The sequence below is a fragment of the Humulus lupulus genome, chromosome 1, assembly GCF_963169125.1.
Source record: "Humulus lupulus chromosome 1, drHumLupu1.1, whole genome shotgun sequence".
NCBI classification, from domain to species: domain Eukaryota; kingdom Viridiplantae; phylum Streptophyta; class Magnoliopsida; order Rosales; family Cannabaceae; genus Humulus; species Humulus lupulus.
The window spans coordinates 62,791,472-62,809,288 of record NC_084793.1 but is presented as its reverse complement, the minus strand read 5'-3'; the positions used below and the strand labels follow the sequence as shown (position 1 = coordinate 62,809,288).

The following is a 17,817-nucleotide window of genomic DNA, read 5'->3' as shown; positions in this document are numbered from 1 at the left end:
TAAATCCATATGTGACAATTTAAATAATTATTTTTTTTAAACCTTTTAAACCAAACTTTCAGCCACTATTTAATTTCTTTAAAAATCACAAATAAATAGAATCTAAATATGTTTCTCAAAAATAAAGAAAATCATAACTTATCAAAATATGCATTCATACCATTTTAAAATACCATTTTTCAATATTACCATAACTTAGGATAATAATTTGTTCCAAAAACTCATCAAATTTATTTTAGTGAAACACACTTCCCTTTTTCTTACAAAAATTCCAGCAACCATTTTATCTTTAAAAATCACCATATTCAATATAAAAACCTCATATTTTTCTAAAAATTCAATAAAAATTCTGTAGGAAATTATTTATGCACAATATAATTTCAAAGCATAATTAAATTTCTTAAAACATCAAAATCCTTTGCAAACTTTATTTGAGCACTCAAAACATTAATCTCATCATGAACAACATCATTTTTGTACAAAAATCAGCAAGCACATTAAATCATAAAATTTATTCCTTTTATTAGATTCACAAAATTCATGCTCAATTATGCACAATATTTCAACACAAACCCTAGCATGCTTCTAACCCCTTTATCCATTTTAATCACATCATGGGTATATAATAATTCATCATTCACCTTAGAACTTATTCACAAGTCATGAACCACAACCACCATTGATCTTGTGTTACATATATTCTCAATATAATATTATCATGCAATTATTCCAAAAATCACAATCATCATAACTTCATACAAGATCTTGCCACAACCTATCATGTTTCTAAAATTTTCATTGACATAAAACATAATAAAAATAACAATCATGCTTTTGAATACCCCTTTAGGCCGAAACACATACAATAAAAAAATAACCTATTCTTTCATGTATTTTAAACATTCATCATCACTACACATACTCTCATTACACAACCATAAAAATCAAACCCAACAACATAAACCCATGCATAAAATTATAAGAAAACACTCCATCAATCCATGAACATCATATCATTAGGGTTATAGATTTGATACATCTCTTGATTGTAAAATCAAGAATACAAAATGATCAACACCCAAACTTCACCACCCCTTGTTCAAGCCTAGGGTTTTTTTTTAAAACCACCATGAGGAGGAGAAAGAAATCCAATCACACACAACAAATAAACAAAGTCAAAATCATATAATCAAGAAAAAGAGATTAGACAAACAAAAATACAAGAAAAACATACTCTAAACTTGGTTCCTCTTCTCCTTCTTCTTCTTTCTTCCTTTCTTTCTTCTTCTCCCTCTCTCTCTCTAACACGCCACTCTCTCTCTCTCTCTCTCTAGGTCACGACAGCCACAAGGAAAATGCTCTCCTCTTCCTTTCCTTTCCCCTTTATTCAACTCTCTCAATAAAGCCTCACCAACATAAAATGGTAAGTTTCCTTTTTCCATTTTATTTTCTCTTAATTTCTTATTATTTTCTTTTATGATAATAGATATAAAAGAATAAAGGGTGATCACATTCCTATCCCAAAATAGCTAGTGTCTTCCAATTTTTTATTTTATTGCCTTAAAAAAAACAATCCCTTTCCCACTACACTACACACACTACACGCCCAACACTTGCCCTTTTTGAATTTTATTTATTTATTTTCCTATTTATTAAAATAAAACTACCAAAAAATATCAATAAAGGGAAATTATAAAATGTGTAGAAAATCCACACATGTGCACCCTATTACCATATACTAGCACACACTAAAACACTAGGGTGCACCACTATCTACCATGCACCTTAGTACATTCAACCAAAACTCACATAATTACCTCAATTTTCACACTTATTTAAAATGTAACACTAATAGTAAAATAAACATGTTACACAATTATTCACTTATTAAATTAATTAACCAAACAAACAATTAACAAATTTAAATTCAAAAGATTATACCAAACAATTCTAACAATTAAATAAAATAACAAACAATCAAATAAAACAAACAACAACTAAATAAAATAAACATTTAAATAAAACAATTCATCACACTTAACATTTAAATAAAATAAATCACAAATTTAATTAATCTAAAAAAAAAAATTGGTGCACTACAAATATCCTTTGCTAATTCCCCAAGCCAATTCAAGGATCCTAGTGTTGAGTCCTAGCCCAAGCCTTCTCTGAATTTTAGCTCCAAATTTCCAAAGAATTGGTGAAGAGAAGCCCAAACCGTGCAAGAGAGAAGGCTCCTGCTTTTTTTCCCTTCTTTCTTTTCCTTTTTCTTTTCTTTAGCCTTCTACAATTTTCTACATAATCCACTAAGGCATAAAGAATTTTAATACCTATCCCTGCTTTTAACTCAAATGACCAATTTTCCCTCCCCTTTAAAACTAATCTTTTAAACCTCCTAAGGGCATTTTAGTCATTACACCCAATTCCCGCTAATTCCTCGAATGTCTCTAATATTTACCGCTTACTTCCCGACACCTAACTAATCACCAATTATATTCCTCAATATCAAAATAGACTCCAATATATTTCCTAAATTCCTAGAAATACCCCCAGGCTCGCCTCGAGCGGGGTATAAATCCCCGCCATGACTTTTTCGCTAAACCGCTCACTAGGATCGCCTCGAGTCATAGATTACAAATGTATCCACATAATAATGTGGTCTCAACAATTTATCACAATTGGAGAAGCATTGAGTGGTGCATTATTAGGATTAACTTTTGGAGTACTGGGAGAGGTGGCTTTTATGGATGGGTCTTGCAAAGTTGTACCATTTCTAGTTGTGATGGAATTTACCTCCTTAACATTTTGATCATTGGAATTTTAAGATTGGGCCATGTGTTGGCCTTGCACATTGAATGTCGGTTGGGAAGGAAGTTTGCCTTTTCCCAGAATGGCCAAGGATTCAGTCAATTTTGAGAATTGACATTTCATTTCCTTAATTTCTTCCATCATTTGACAATTTAGTTTGGATTGTTCCTCTATGAATGCATGAAGGGTATTCTTAAGAGAATTTCATTGTGGATGAGCATTATATTGAGGTGCAGAATATGCCTTTGATGGTTGAACTTGTTGCTCATTTCTCCATTGTCCTCCAGACAATTGAGCTTGGTTAGAATCTTTATAATTGAAATTTGGGTGGTTTCTCCAACCAGGGTTGTACATATGGGAGAATGTCTTGTTATATGCCCCTAAGGCATTGCATTGCTCGTCATAAACCCCCCTCATTTCATTAAAAGCTAAGCAGTCCTTAGCTAAATGCTTCGTCCCTCCACAAACAAAGCAAGGTTCTTGTGGTTCCGCTTGAGCAATCATGTGTGGTTTTTGGCCATTTTTTTGTCATTAAGTCCTCAAACTGCTTTTTAAAAGCTTCGAGTTGGGCCTTAACACTATACTCTTCTCAATGTTGATAGATCCCAAATGGTTTGTGTCGGTTGGTGCTATCTGTAGCACTTGGACTAGTCCAAGTGTGAAATTTTTTTGCTGTTTCTTCGAGATATTCAAGAGCACCATCTGGCTCTTTTTTGAGGAATTCACCATTGCATAGCATTTCTACAAACTGATGCTCATGACTCATGAGGCCTTCATAGAAGTAACTGACCAAACGCCAGTTCTCATAGCCATGGTGTGGACACTAATTCAATAGATCTTTGAATCTTTCCCAAACTTGATAAAACATTTCATTATCCTTTTGGGAAAATGTGGAAATCTGTTGTTTTAGACTGTTGGTCTTATGGTTAGGGAAGTTTTTTAGAAAGAAATATTTTCCTCCCATGTTCCAATAGACCTAGGTCCAAACAGTATAACCAGCTTTTGGCTTTGTCCTTCAAGGAGAAAGGGAAGAACTTTAGTCGCACAACATTTTCAACTCGGTTATACAACCTGGCTACTACCTCCTCGAACTTTCTAATATGCACGTATGGGCTTTCGTTTTCCATTCCATGAAATGTGGGCAAGAGTTGAATCATGTCGTGTTTAAAGTCTAATGCGAGCATATTAGGAGGGAAATAATGCATGAAGGTGTGGACGTGCGAGTAGGATGGAGGTAGTCATTTAGAGTTCTTGGTTAGATTTCATCATTACGAGCCATTAGGAATGGATTATTATCAACTAAAGTTTGTTGAGAAGCAGGAGTGGTGGAAGGATTTCCAGAAGAAGTGGTGGATGAATTGGAAGAGGTTTCACTATAAGTTTCATGATGATTCATCCACTTTCGGAAATGATTTTTTTTTTTTTTTGTTAAACTTGTTCCCAGATAGATTTGGAGGTTTTAGGATGACCTCCAACGCCTTACTAAAACTCCCTGAGGTTGCTGAGTAAGTATGGTGGATCATAAGGTAAACCTTTTCAACTAAACAACCTTTAAGCAAAGTGAAATCGCTTATTTTGACAGAACAAGCTTGGTTTTCTTTTAGTACTAAGTTCAAAAATGTAATAGTGCAAAGGTATATGCTCGAAATGTTCCCAGGCCGATTAGGAAGGTTGCCAAGGTACCACTTTAGACCCATACTTGCCTAGATAGAAGTCCCCAAGGTTCCCAGGTAAGTGTGGGGGGTAATGTTAACACAAACCTTATTTAACAACCAATCTTTCTAGACAGAAAAATATCGATTTCTACCATTTGTAATATTACTAAGCGTTTTATGAAAAAATTTATGCAATTTTATGCTTCTTTTTTTTTTTTAAGGAAGAACTACATTCTAAGGAAGACTAAGGCAAAAAGAATGGAAGATCTAAACTAAGAACCTAAAGCGACAAAATAGTCGACACAAAAATATAGAAAATAGAAATTAAGTGAAGATAAAATAATAAGCTTATCTCTTTTTTTTACAAATATTTATTAAACTATAAAAAATAAAATAAAATAGAAATAAAGAAAGAAAAGTGAAATTAGAATTAACTAAATAGAAAAAATATTTATATATATTTATATAATTCTCTTTTTTTATGTAACCAAAAAGAAAGGAAAAGAAAAATAAAAATAAATATATATTTATTTTTGTTTTTTTTAAGTTTTTCACTATTTTGTCTTTTGTATATATATATATATATTTTTTTTCTCTTTTTTTACCGAAAAAGAAAAGTATGAAAATATATATAACTAAAATTTTTTTGCTTTGGTTTTTTTAATAATATTCAAATTAACTAAAAATTATTTATACTAACACAATATTCATAGCAATAAAAATACAAATAAAGTTACCAACATTTTGGTAAAAATTTCATTAAAACTTTTGAAAACTACCTCCCTGACAATAGCGCCAAAATTTGTTTAATGCCCAAAATGTGACAACCACTAAGCGGTAGTTGTAATAAAATTGGGTGGTCGATCCACAAGGAGGTAACCTAAAACCAAAAAATTAGTTGAAAAATAACACAAAATGTTAGTAACATGAAATAAATAAAAATGGAAATGAAAATTGATTTGAGATTTTGATGTTGACTTTTTTGATGAATGAGTTAAGTGAAATAAAAATAAGGTGTAATCAAGAGTTAAGAAGTAGAAAGGTTTCAATAATCATCCATATGCTTGTTTAGTTACTTAGTTACTTGATTTACAAAACAACACAAGTAAATAGTTCACATCCCAACATTTACTTGGAAAATCTAACATTAAAGTCCATATTCTTTTCTAACAAAAGTCCATTTGAGTTATAAAGTTCCTTACTTTAGGAACACAATGTTATTCTTTTGAAAAATCTAAAAATGACAAAATACCCAATGACAATAATGCAATAGAAGATTAGACATAAAATTATATATCAATATTACTTTTACTAATTAGAAACACATAGAAAGAGCATGACAAATCCTATATACTATTAGCACAAGTAAATAAAGATAACAAAATAAAGATGAGGATGAAAGAACATAAACAACTCAAATGCATTATATTAAGAACATAGTAAATCAAAGTAGCAAAATAACATCACTAGCATATGGAATTGATAACTTTATTTTAGTGTCATTTTAGAATGTCTTTTTTTGGTAATCTTGAGTCTTTATGTGTGTTTTGTTCAAGATTACGCTTTTGTTTGTCTTTGTTGTAGGTTGGTGCGGTGAATCATGAGAAAAAAATATAAAAAGAATAGAAAATAGTGGGAAAATGATGCTCTTGATGGTTGTTGGACTCAAAATGATGCTAAGGACGATTAAAAGTCAGTTTTTGATGAAGAGACAAGTTGAAAGGCCTAATTTGAGAAAAAAATGGAATTAGAGGCGCGACTTGAGCTTATAAGTCGCGACTCTAGGCAAGTCAGAAACATATGGCTACTGGTAGCAATTAGTGTCGCGACTTGACCGTATCAGTCGCAGCGCAAGGGAACGTCAGAGGCTAAGAAAGGGAAATCCTGGACACAGGCTGCGACTTGATACTCTTGAGTCGCGGCGCCTGAAGACTTGTGCAGAGTTAGAATGCGTCAAAAATGGACAAGGGCCGCGACCCAGAGAAGGCCAAGTCGCAGCCCGCATATGAAAAACACAGCTTTTGTAATTTTTTTACTATAAATTCATATTTAGGGTTGAATTACGTCATTAGGTCAATTTTTAATTACGTTTTTAGAGACTAATTTTGATTCTTAGGCTAGTTATTCTGCATTTTTATATTTTCCTTTCTTCTTTATGTTTGTGAATCTTATGTTTTTGAATTACAATTTTGTTGATTTAGTCATGTCTGATATGAACTAAACAATTTTATCTAGGGTTTAATGTAGTCACTTGGATTTCTACCTAATTTAATTATGATGTTCTTTTGATTTTTCTTCTCTATTCAAATCTATATAATGTGTTCTTAATGCTAATAAATTATTTATCAATATTTGCTTGATTTATGATTTTTATTCAAAATTTGCAAGATGAGAATTGAACATGCTATCATTATATTGACATAGGTTGCATATTGAACGAAGTACCTGTATGAGTTGTGTAGTAATTAGGTTTCCATGCTTAATGTCTTCTATATGTTTAAGTTTATCACAGAGATGAAGAAAACCTGCATATAGGTTGAGATCTTATGTAGCTTCCCAAATTTGCTAATAAGGCTTAGGGCCTTGATTAGCGTGTCGGGAGGGCAATAATTGATTTAATTACATTAATATGTGAACTTGATGATTATGTGATTAGAATTGCATGTTTATGTGAACTAAATATGCATGTGGGCCCCATTTGGCTATGAGGGGCATAATTGTAATTTTAGCTCGTTGAGAGCATAAATGCAATATTTGTGTATATTGTGATTGTTACCACGTGTGAGTGGTGATATATTTGTGATGCACGATCCGAGACAGTCCTAGGGAGCGGTTTCGCTAAAAAGTCACAACGAGGTCGAATGCCCGACTAGGGAGGAGCCTGGGGGTATTTTGGGGATATAATATGTGTTTGGGAATTATTGATTAATGGATAGTAATTTAGCAATGATTTAGTTATGTTGGGATTTAACAGGGATTTATAGGAATACTCGGGGACTTAACGGGATTTGGCAAATGACTAAATTTCCTTGGTGACACTTGAGGATTTAAGATAAGCTTAAGGGGCAGATTGGTCTTTTTGGCAAGTAGGTATACACCTAGGCTGGAGAAAACATTGGAACAAAAAGAAAAGAAAGGAAGAATAGAAGTTTAATACTCATTTTTCTTTGGCTTCTCTCTCTCTCCACCGATATTCTTTCTCCCTTGAGGTGTTGAAGCTTTGGAGGAAACCTTGAAGAATTGGGCTGGAGAATTGGAGGATTGGGAAGCTTAAAGCTCAGGGAATCAGTTCAGGAATTGACTTAAGTGTGGAGGTAAGTTTCTTAGATTGAATCTTGTTGTTTAATTACTTTGATTATGTTAAGAACTTAAGCTTGCATGAGGTTTGGTTTGGTTAGTTGTGTTTGGTTTGAATTTTGGTGTTAGTGAGGATTAAAGGGTTGTTCTTGGGTGGATGTGATGCCTAGGTTGTGTAGACAAGGAATCTAGGTTCAATTCTGAGTTTAAGTGGTGTTTGAAGTATGAAACTAAGGTTTAGGCTTGAGGAAAACGCAGGGGAAAATGGTGATTTCTGGGTTTGGAGGCTCGAGCCACGGCCCTGTTCTTCAGGCGTCGCGGCCCGTGTGTGTCAAAGAGGTTGGAAGCCTCTAGCTACCCAGGCGCGCTGCGACCCAAGACTAGGAATGTTGTGACCTGTGTCTCTCATCTGGGAGGCTTTATGCCTCTGACTTGGGGCGCGCCGCGGCCCAAACTCTAAATTTTGGTTGTGTGAAGGTTGTTGGCTCGGGAACCCAAAAGTTAAGGCTCGGGAAGGATTTTACCACCCCGATTGGTAAAATCCAAGGTCCCGGAGGCTACAATTATATCCCGAAGTTATTTATTGGATTAGAACTTGATGGATGGATATTGTTAATGCATTGTGACTAGGCTTTCAGCAAGGCTCGGGTTAGAGGACTGTGCTCGAGATTGTGGTGCTCAGGAAGCTTGGGACACAGGTAAGAGAACAGTTTGTACCCATAGAGTTATGTGGTGTATTTTACTGTATGTATTGTTTATGGTTTACTATGTCATATATGTGAATGTGACTGATCGGTAAGAGCCGGGTGTGGCAAAATCTGGGAGAGGCAAGAACCGGAAGCGACAAGAGCTGGGAGCAGCAAAAGCTGGGAGAGGCAAGAGCCAGAAGCGGCAGGAGCCGAGAGTGGCAAAAGTCGGGAGAGGCAAAAGCTGGGAGTAGCAAGGGGCTGGGAACAGTGTTATGCACGCGGAGTGCAAAGCCGAGAACAAAAAGCGGTCGGGAACGGCGTTTAGCACGTGGAGTGTAGGCCGTTAGGGCGAGACCCTCCTAGGATGCTGGAGTCATCCTCTTGGTGCAGACCGCGAACCCAGGGTTCGGTAAAGCACCTAGGACGGCATGGCCGCTATGTGTTTAGCCTATTGGGTGCTTCATTATACGTTGTTGAAATATTGAACTAGTGTGATATTGTACTGCTAAGATGTTATGCTATTGTGCTTATGTGTTGATATATTGCTATGATGGTATGTTGGTGTACTTATGTGCTATTATACTGCTATGATGTGATGTTGTTGTGCTTTGAGGTTCTCTTGCTGGGCCTCGGCTCACGGGTGCTCTGTGGTGTAGGTAAGGGCAAGGAAATGATCAACCAACCATGAGTTAGAGGGCATGGAGCGGTGCATACATGTTTGGCCTATCTGGCCACCATGGCTGGGGTATTTTGAGGAGATGGTTTTAAATATTGATTTTGTCACTTAGGCCGACTGTAAAGTAACTTTTTGAGTTGTAAATATAATTCCAAATAGTGTTTTTGGGATCCCAATGTAACCCTTTTCCTGATTTAAAGGATTGACCAACTTTTTACACCAAAATCTTATTTAAACGAGTTTACATTTTAATTAACTACACTTTAAACCTAAAACCTCGATTAGCGAGAGATTGGCACGTTTTAAACACATTTAGTAACAGCTTTAAGGAAGTAGGGCGTTACAACTTATATCTTGGAAAAGAATAGGAATCAAATTATGTTAACCTGCTATTAGAATAGGAAGAAAGAAATTTAGAATTGATTAGTATAATTAGTAGGATGACAAGTTGATGAACTTAACACCCTAGGTCTTTTTAATAGTGATTTAAATCTTTTAATTAGTGATTCTTGATATTAGTTTTCTTTTATAATTTTAAAATTAAATTCATTCATCTAAATTTTAATTGCCAAATAAAAATTAAAAGAACAATTAGTGGTAATTGTAAAATAGTCTTCGTTGGAACAATACTCTACTTATCATATATATTACTTGAATCGATTGCGTGCACTTGCGTATATATATTTTCGTGATCATGTTTTTGGCGCCGTTGCCGGGGACATAATTTCCAATATCAAAGTTAATTGTTGTTTGTTCTAATTTTGTTTTTTTATATTATTTTTTATTTTTATTGTTTTAAATTTATTCGGATCAAGGTTGTATTGTATTTCAGGAGTTGTTGGTATATGCGAGGAAGTAGATAAAAGGAAATCATACCAATAGATCTTGAAATTGAGAGAACGTGCAGAAAGAATCGAAAGATAAAGAAACGGTTGGATTTCACCATGGATGAGAACGCAAATAATGTTGTCAAAAATGAATATATAGGTAATGCAGCTAAAGTCGATCCACCATTAAGGAACTATGTACTCCCTACTGTTACGGGGATACATTCAAGCATTCGTCCTCCAACTGTTGAGGTAAATAATTTTGAGATAAAACCTTCAATTATTCAGATGGTGCAAAACTGTGTACAATTTGGGGGGTTACCAAATGAGAATCCAAATCTCAATTTCACAAACTTGTTAAAGCTATGTGCGACATTCAAAATGAATGGGGTGAGTAATGATGATGTAAGATTGAGATTTTTCCCATTTTCACTCTGGGACAAAGCTAAGAGTTGGTTGAAATTATTACAAGCCAACTCTATTCTTACTTGGAAAGATTTGGCTCAGAAATTTCTTGGTAAATATTTTCCTCCTGCCAAGTCAGCCAGAATAAGAGGAGAGATTAATAATTTCCACCAGCTGGATGGGAAATCTTTATATGATGCATTGGAGTGATTTAAAGAGTTGCAAATAAAATGCCCACATTATGGAATAGAGAAATGGCTGCTAGTTCATACTTTTTACAATGGTTTGGGGGGGCAATACAAGGACAATTATAGATGCAGCATCAGGAGGAGCATTTATGAGAAAAAGTGCTAATGAAGCATATGAATTATTGGAAGAGATGGCTATGAATAACTATAATTGGCCTACTCAGTGTGAGAACAAGAAAGTAGCAGGAGTCTTAGAAGTTGATCCGATTGCGTTATTGATAGCTCAAGTCGCATCTCTAACCAAGCAATTGCAACAGACTAATCTCGCCGCACAAGCAATGCAAGTACAGAATGTTGTGAGTTGTGAGATTTATGGGGGACCACATTCTTATTAAAAATGCCCAAGCACAGCCAGTTGCTCAACTGATGTGAATAATATGCCCTTGGAACAAGCACAAGTTATTGGTAATTTTTCAAGACCTGTACCTAACACTTATTCCAATTCCTATACGGCTGCTTGGAAAAATCATCCTAATCTGTCTTGGAAAAATAATCAAGGGTTACAACCACAATATCCATAGGACCCACCTCAACAACCCCCTCATCAACTGACTTATGGATTACATTCTAGAATATATTATGATCAAAATCCACGCCCATCTCATCCACCACCACATCCTCAAATGAACCCACAAACAATTCAGCCAGAACAATTAAATTAATTCATGACAGAGACAAGGTCTTCAATTAGGAGTTTGGAGATACAAATCGGTCAATTGGCTCAAATGTTTTCTAGTAGACAGCAAGGAAATTTTCCTAGTTCCACAGAGGTAAATCCTAAAGAACAATGTCAAGTTGTCACTTTTAGGAGTGCGACTAAGTATGATGGTCCTACAATCGATGATAGGGGGAAGAAGAAAGAGGATCAACAAGTTACTAGTCCAATACAAGAGGAGGTTACTGAAGACCTTCCAAAAACAGAAAAACCAAAATACACTGAGCCTACACCAAAGATTCCATATCCTCAACGGTTTCGAAAGGCTAATCTTGACAAACAATTTTCCAAATTTCTTGAGGAATGTAAGAAACTTCACATTAAAATTCCTTTTGCAGAGGTTCTAGAAAAAATGCCTAGTTATGTGAAATTTATGAAGGAGATATTGTCTAATAAAAGAAAAATGGAGGATTATGAAATGGTTGCATTAACTGAAGAGTGTAGTGCAATTATTAAAAAAAGCTTCCTCAATAGTTAAGAGATCCAGGCATTTTTTCTATACCTACCACCATTGGGAACTTTCATTGTGAGAGAGCTTTACGTGATTTGGGTGCAAGCATAAATTTAATGTCGTTGTCTATATTTAAAAGGCTTGGATTGGGGGAAGCTAGACCCACTATTGTTACTCTTCAACTGGTTGATCATTCATTAACACACCCAGAGGTATTATAGAGGACATTCTAGTAAAGGTAGATAAGTTCATTTTCCCAACGGATTTCATTGTATTAGATATGGAGGTAGATGAGGGCGTGCCTATTATATTGGGACGACCATTTTTGGCCACGGGGTAAGTGTTGATAGACGTTCAAAAGGGAGAGTTAAGGCTTAGAGTACAAGGTGAAGAGGTCGTTTTTAATGTTTTCAAAGCTTTGAAATATCCATCAGAGAGTGACAGTTGTTTTTGTGTTAGTGTATTAGAGGAACCAAGTAAAGGGGTCCAGTCTATTAAGGATCCAATGGAGTTGAGTTTGATTGCAAGTCCTGAAGAGTGTGCTTGTACTGAAGCTAGTGAGTATGTTAAGTGGTTGAATTCATCAGGGAAAATATATAAAAAGAAATATGAGGAATTGGGGCAAGTTCCTGAGAGACCTCTCCCATCCATTGCGAAACCACCAGCTCTTCAATTAAAAACCTTACCCGATCATCTTAAATACGCTTATTTGGGGATGAATGATACTCTCCTAGTTATTATTTCCGCTTCTTTATCTGTGACTGAAGAAGAGAAGCTTCTTAGGGTATTAAGGGCTCACAAACTAGCAATTGGATGGACTTTGGCGGATATTAAGGGCATTAGTCCTTCAACAGTGATGCACCGTATATTAATGGAGGAGGATAGTAAGCCTAGTATTGATGCTCAAAGGAGTCTCAATCCTTCAATGAAAGAAGTTGTAAGAAAAGAAATCCTTAAAGGGTTGGATGTAGGGGTAATTTACGCAATATCTGATAGTGCTTGGGTTAATCCGATCTAGGTAGTTCCAAAGAAAGGTGGCATAACGGTGGTTAAAAATAATAATAATGAACTTATTACAACTCATACGATGATGGGGTGGAGAATTTGTATTGATTACCGTAAGATAAATAAGGCCACCAGGAAAGACTATTTCCCTTTACCTTTTGTAGATCAGATGCTAGATAGATTAGCAGGCCATCCTTATTACTGCTTCTTGGATGGATATTCGAGATACCATGAAATTCCTATAGCACCAGAGGATCAAGAAAAGACTACCTTCACATGCCCTTATGGAACCTTTGCCTTTCGGAGGATGCCATTTGGGTTATGTAATGCTCCCGCCACCTTTCAAAGATGTAAGATGTCAATCTTTTCTGACTTGGAGGAAAAATGTATTAAATTTTTTATGGATGACTTTTCAGTCTTTGGACCCTCTTTTGATGAATGTTTGGCTAATTTGGAAAGGGTTCTAAAAATATGTGAGGAGTCCAATGTAATATTAAATTGGGAGAAATGTCACTTTATGGTGATAGAAGGAATAGTCTTGGGCCACAAGATTTCACGCCATGGAATTGAAGTATACAGCGCCAAGATTTCAAAAATAGAAAATTTACCTCCTCCAGTGTCTCTTAAAGGGGTTCGAAGTTTTCTGGGTCGTGCTGGATTTTATAGGAGGTTTATAAAGGACTTTTCAAAAAATTTGAAGCCTGTATCTACTTTAGTTATGAATGGTGTGGTATTCAACTTTTATTCTGATTGTTTAAGGGCGTTTAACACACTAAAGGATACATTTGTATCTGCTCCAATTGTTGTATCACCAAATTGGAAAATTCCTTTTGAATTAATGTGTGATGCTAGTCATTATGCAGTAGGAGCGATTCTTGGACAGTGAGTTGACAAGGTATTCTGAATGATTTATTATGCTAGTAGAACCTTGAATGATGCTCAATTAAATTATGAAACTACTGAAAAGGAATTACTTGCAATAGTCTTTGCATTTGACAAGTTTTGGCCATATTTAATTGGTAATAAGGTCATTGTTTAAATAGATCATTCTGCTATTAAGTATCTTATGACCAAAAAGGATGCTAAACCTCGCTTCATTCGATGGGTCTTATTATTGCAAGAGTTTGGTATGGAAATTCGTGATAAGAAGGGGACAGAAAATCTAGTTATTGATCATTTATCTAGATTGGAAAAAGAAGATGAGCATAATGTTAAAGAGGAACCAATTAATGAAATTTTCTGGATGAACAATTATTTTCGATTTAATGTGAAGAGAAGATACCATGGTTTGCAGATTATGTCAACTATTTGGTAGCTAAAGTTGTGCCTCCGAACATGTAAAGGAAGCAACTAAAAAAGTTCTATTCAGAAGTTAAGCATTGTTATTGGGATCAGCCCATTCTTTTTCGTCATTGTGCTGATCAAGTGATTAGAAGATGTGTCCCAGAAGAGGAAATGATTTTCATACTTACTCACTGCCATATTGTACATTGTGGTGGTCACTTTGGAGGAACAAGGACAGTAGGAAAAGTTTTGCAATGTGAGTTTTATTGGCCTGCGTTATTTACAGATGCTAATGCCTTTGTTAAGAGTTGTGATCGTTGCCAAAGGGCCGGTAATATATCCAGAAGAGATCAAATGCCAATGACTGGAATTCTGGAGGTTGAGCTGTTTGATGTGTGGGGAATAGGTTTTATGGGACCTTTCCCATCATCCTATAATAATAAGTACATTTTGCTGCCAGTAGATTATGTTTCTAAATGGGTGGAAGTTGCAACAACTCTTACTTGTGATGGTAAGGAGGTACTTAAATTTCTTCATAAGAATATTTTTACTCGGTTTGGTACTCCAAGAGCCATTATTAATGACAGAGGCAGTCGTCTCTATAATAAATCATTCATAACTCTATGCGCTCGTTATGGAGTTCATCATAGAATGGCCCTGTTTTATCATCCACATGCTAATGGTCAAGTTGAAGTGTCAAACTGGGAAATCAAAAGTATTTTAGAAAAAACTGTAAACACATCAAGGAAAGATTGGTCGAAAAATCTTGATGATTCATTGTGGGCTTATCGCACAGCCTTTAAGACTCTGATTGGTATGTCAGCATATCGGTTAGTATTCAGGAAGGAATGTCATTTAGCAGTTGAACTTGAGCATTGAGCTTATTGGGCGGTGAAAAAGTTGAATGTTGATTTATTTATGGCGGGGCAGAATAGCCTTCTAGAGTTGAATGAGCTCGATGAATTTAGAAACGAAACTTATGAAAATGCAAAGATTTATGAAGAAAAGTCTAAGGTTTTTAATGATAAAAGGATCATTAGAAAGGATTTCCAACCGGGAGATAAAGTTCTGTTATTTAATTCTAGATTGAAGCTGTTTCTAGGAAAATTGAAGTCTAGATGGTCAGGACCCTTCACAGTTGTGGTCTCGTTACCTTATGGAGCGGTTCCGATTCATAGCAAGAAAACAAGACATTTTAAAGTAAATGGTGAGAGGTTAAAGCATTATTTGAAAGGATTTGGGGAAAAGTGCAAATCAGTGATGGTTTTGGAACCCCTTTAAATGGGGTATTCACTGTCCGGCTAAATGATGTTAATGACAACGCTATAGGAGGCATTCCTATATTTAATTTTAGTTTTTGTTTTTATTTTTTATTAGTGGACAATTTTATTGTGGAATTGTGCAGTTTATTTATTTTTATTTTATTTTATTTTTAGTATAAAGTCTGTAAAAAAATCGTGAAAAACGTGAAAAAAGTTGTTTTTCAATTAGTCATTAGGCCAAGTAGCAACTTGAACTAGCAAGTCGCGACATTTGCACAAGTCAGAGAGTACTTAGAAATTGTTGGAGGGGCGGGTCGCGACTTGGGCTTATAAGTCGCGACGCCTGGAAACGAGAATGTTGGAAAATCTAAGGCAGGCTGTGACTTACCCTATCTAGATCGTGGCGCGCCTGTGTCAGACAGAGGGGAAGTGGTTTTAAAATCAATTTTTCAAGACATATCCCTCATTTTTCATTTCCTATTATCCCAAATCATATTTTCTTGTGAAAAAGCTCTCAATTTTCTTCCATTTATCATTTTATTTCAAATACTCTTTAGCTATATTTCTAATTACAATTCCTAATCCATATTGATTTATTTCTTCCTTTCTTTTTGCCCTAATCCTAATTTGTTTTTCTATTGGTGCTAATTGAAGATTGAAGGAGAATTCAAGAGTGGGCAGTTTTTTAGATTTAAAGGCTTGTACGTTTTCTCTTTTTGCATTTTTCATTGAAGTAATTTTTACTAAGGGATTGCATTGGATTGTTGAACTGCTTGTTAGTATATTTAGTGTCTTTGGATGAAATTTTTGAAAGTATTCAGTGAGGAAATTATAGAAAATTGGGGGAAGTGCTGCCAAAAATTGTGTGTGACATTTTTTATCAATTGTGTAGGTATGGTGCCAAGGAAACAACCTACTAGGGCTGCATCTTCTAAGAACAGTAATCAACCCTCAACATCCGGTACCCAACCACCCCAAACTCAACCAATCCCTCCAACACCTCAACCAATTAAAGAGTATGATCTGACGCGATTTATTAGCAAGGATGCCTTTGATCACTTATAAAGGTTATCTCAGCGTCTAGTAATTCAAGAGCACGGAATGGAATATCGAGAAGAATCGTACCCTCAAGAAACTTATAACATTATTAGGAATGATATTCTACGTCGTGGTTGGAAACTTTTTGTGGATGATAAGATGCCGAAGGCCAATTGTTCACTAGTTTATGAGTTTTACGCCAACTGTCCTGGGGCCGTTAATAAAAAGGTGTTTGTTAGATGGATTTCGGCTGAGTGTGCCATTGATAATATTGATGCCCTATATAGATTACCAATGTTTTCTCAAGAAGAAGATGAATATTATCAATGGCGTATCATAGTGAAATAAATTGGACTGGGGTGACAGAAACTTTAGGAATTCCCGGTGAGTCTTTTGTTATGCGGAATGGGGAGCTGAAACATTTACGGAGATATCAAATGAATTGTGTGGCCAAAGCCTGGACTCTTTTAGTGAGTGTGTGACTTATGCCCAACACCCACTTGTCTGAAGTGGGGATTGATAGGTGTCACCTGGTGTATGCTATTATGACGGGACTCTCTATTGATATTGGCCGAGTTATTCGCCAAAGCATCAAGAATTTATGTAGATTGACTACTACTACCGGGTTGGGGCACGGATCAATTATAGCTGATCTATATGAAGTCTGGGAGTTACCTAAATATCCCAGTGATATTTATAGGAAGGCCATGGGGCCTATTTCTCGTGCTACAGTGAATAAATTCAATGCCCCATCCTTGGAGCCACCAGTACCGCTACCCAAGAATGTGAGAGTTGAAAGGGAAAAAGAAGCGGCTGAGGAACCCATACCTGCCAATGATTAACAAGATGGATCAAAGGCAGCTGAGGAGGAAAGGAGAGAAGCATATCCTCAATATTTGGCACTTCATGCCCCACCGGATCTGCACTTGGCCAGATTAGAATATATCATTCGGCAGAACTAGCATACTCACAATTATTTGGGAGAGCTTCATGATTTTCATAGAGCTCAGGTTGACAGACAAAATGAGTTGGTTTACCGATGGTCAAACCAAGAGGCGGATTTCCAGTACTTTCCTCATCCACCGCCTTGGCATCCTTTTCCAAATCCACCACCATTTTAGAAGTGATTCGCACCAGGTTAGTTTTCTTTCTTTACTTATTTTTAAACATTGGGGACAATGTTTAGTTTAAGTTTGGGGGAGGGAGCTTATTTTTCTGTTAGTTTTGTTTTGTATGATTTGTTTAGTTTTTGTTAGTGTTTGGAGTTTTGTTTTAGTGTGTTTAGTTCCAACATGAATAATGATTGACAACAAGTGCCGATGAGAATAAAGTGAATGTTATGAGTATAATTCAAAGAAAGTGAAATCTGAAAACAAAATCGGTGTGCTTGATTTAACACTCTGTTAGTTCATTTTAGTTTAGATAACATTTGTTGAATATCTTGTCATGAAATTTAT

At 35.5% G+C, this 17,817-nt stretch overlaps 2 protein-coding genes and 2 non-coding genes across 4 annotated transcripts; 3 read left to right on the top strand and 1 right to left on the bottom strand.

Annotated features, from left to right (window-relative positions):
- The first annotated feature begins 3,614 nt into the window (after window positions 1-3,614).
- On the top strand, window positions 3,615-3,721 carry LOC133813636 (small nucleolar RNA R71). Its single transcript, XR_009884643.1, has one exon. It is a non-coding gene; the product is annotated as a small nucleolar RNA R71 (small nucleolar RNA).
- Window positions 3,722-10,498: 6,777 nt separating this feature from the next.
- Window positions 10,499-10,605, bottom strand: LOC133813668 (small nucleolar RNA R71). The gene has a single exon (XR_009884673.1). It is a non-coding gene; the product is annotated as a small nucleolar RNA R71 (small nucleolar RNA).
- Window positions 10,606-13,293: 2,688 nt separating this feature from the next.
- On the top strand, window positions 13,294-14,939 carry LOC133815579 (uncharacterized). Its single transcript, XM_062248400.1, has 4 exons — window positions 13,294-13,658; window positions 13,962-14,062; window positions 14,347-14,466; window positions 14,548-14,939. Exons 1-4 carry the CDS (start codon window positions 13,294-13,296, stop codon window positions 14,937-14,939), a joined length of 978 nt encoding a protein of 325 aa, XP_062104384.1.
- A 39-nt stretch (window positions 14,940-14,978) lies between these two features.
- LOC133815572 (uncharacterized) lies at window positions 14,979-15,341 on the top strand. The gene has a single exon (XM_062248394.1). The coding sequence runs from the start codon at window positions 14,979-14,981 to the stop codon at window positions 15,339-15,341; it is 363 nt and encodes a 120-aa protein (XP_062104378.1).
- Window positions 15,342-17,817: the final 2,476 nt, after the last annotated feature.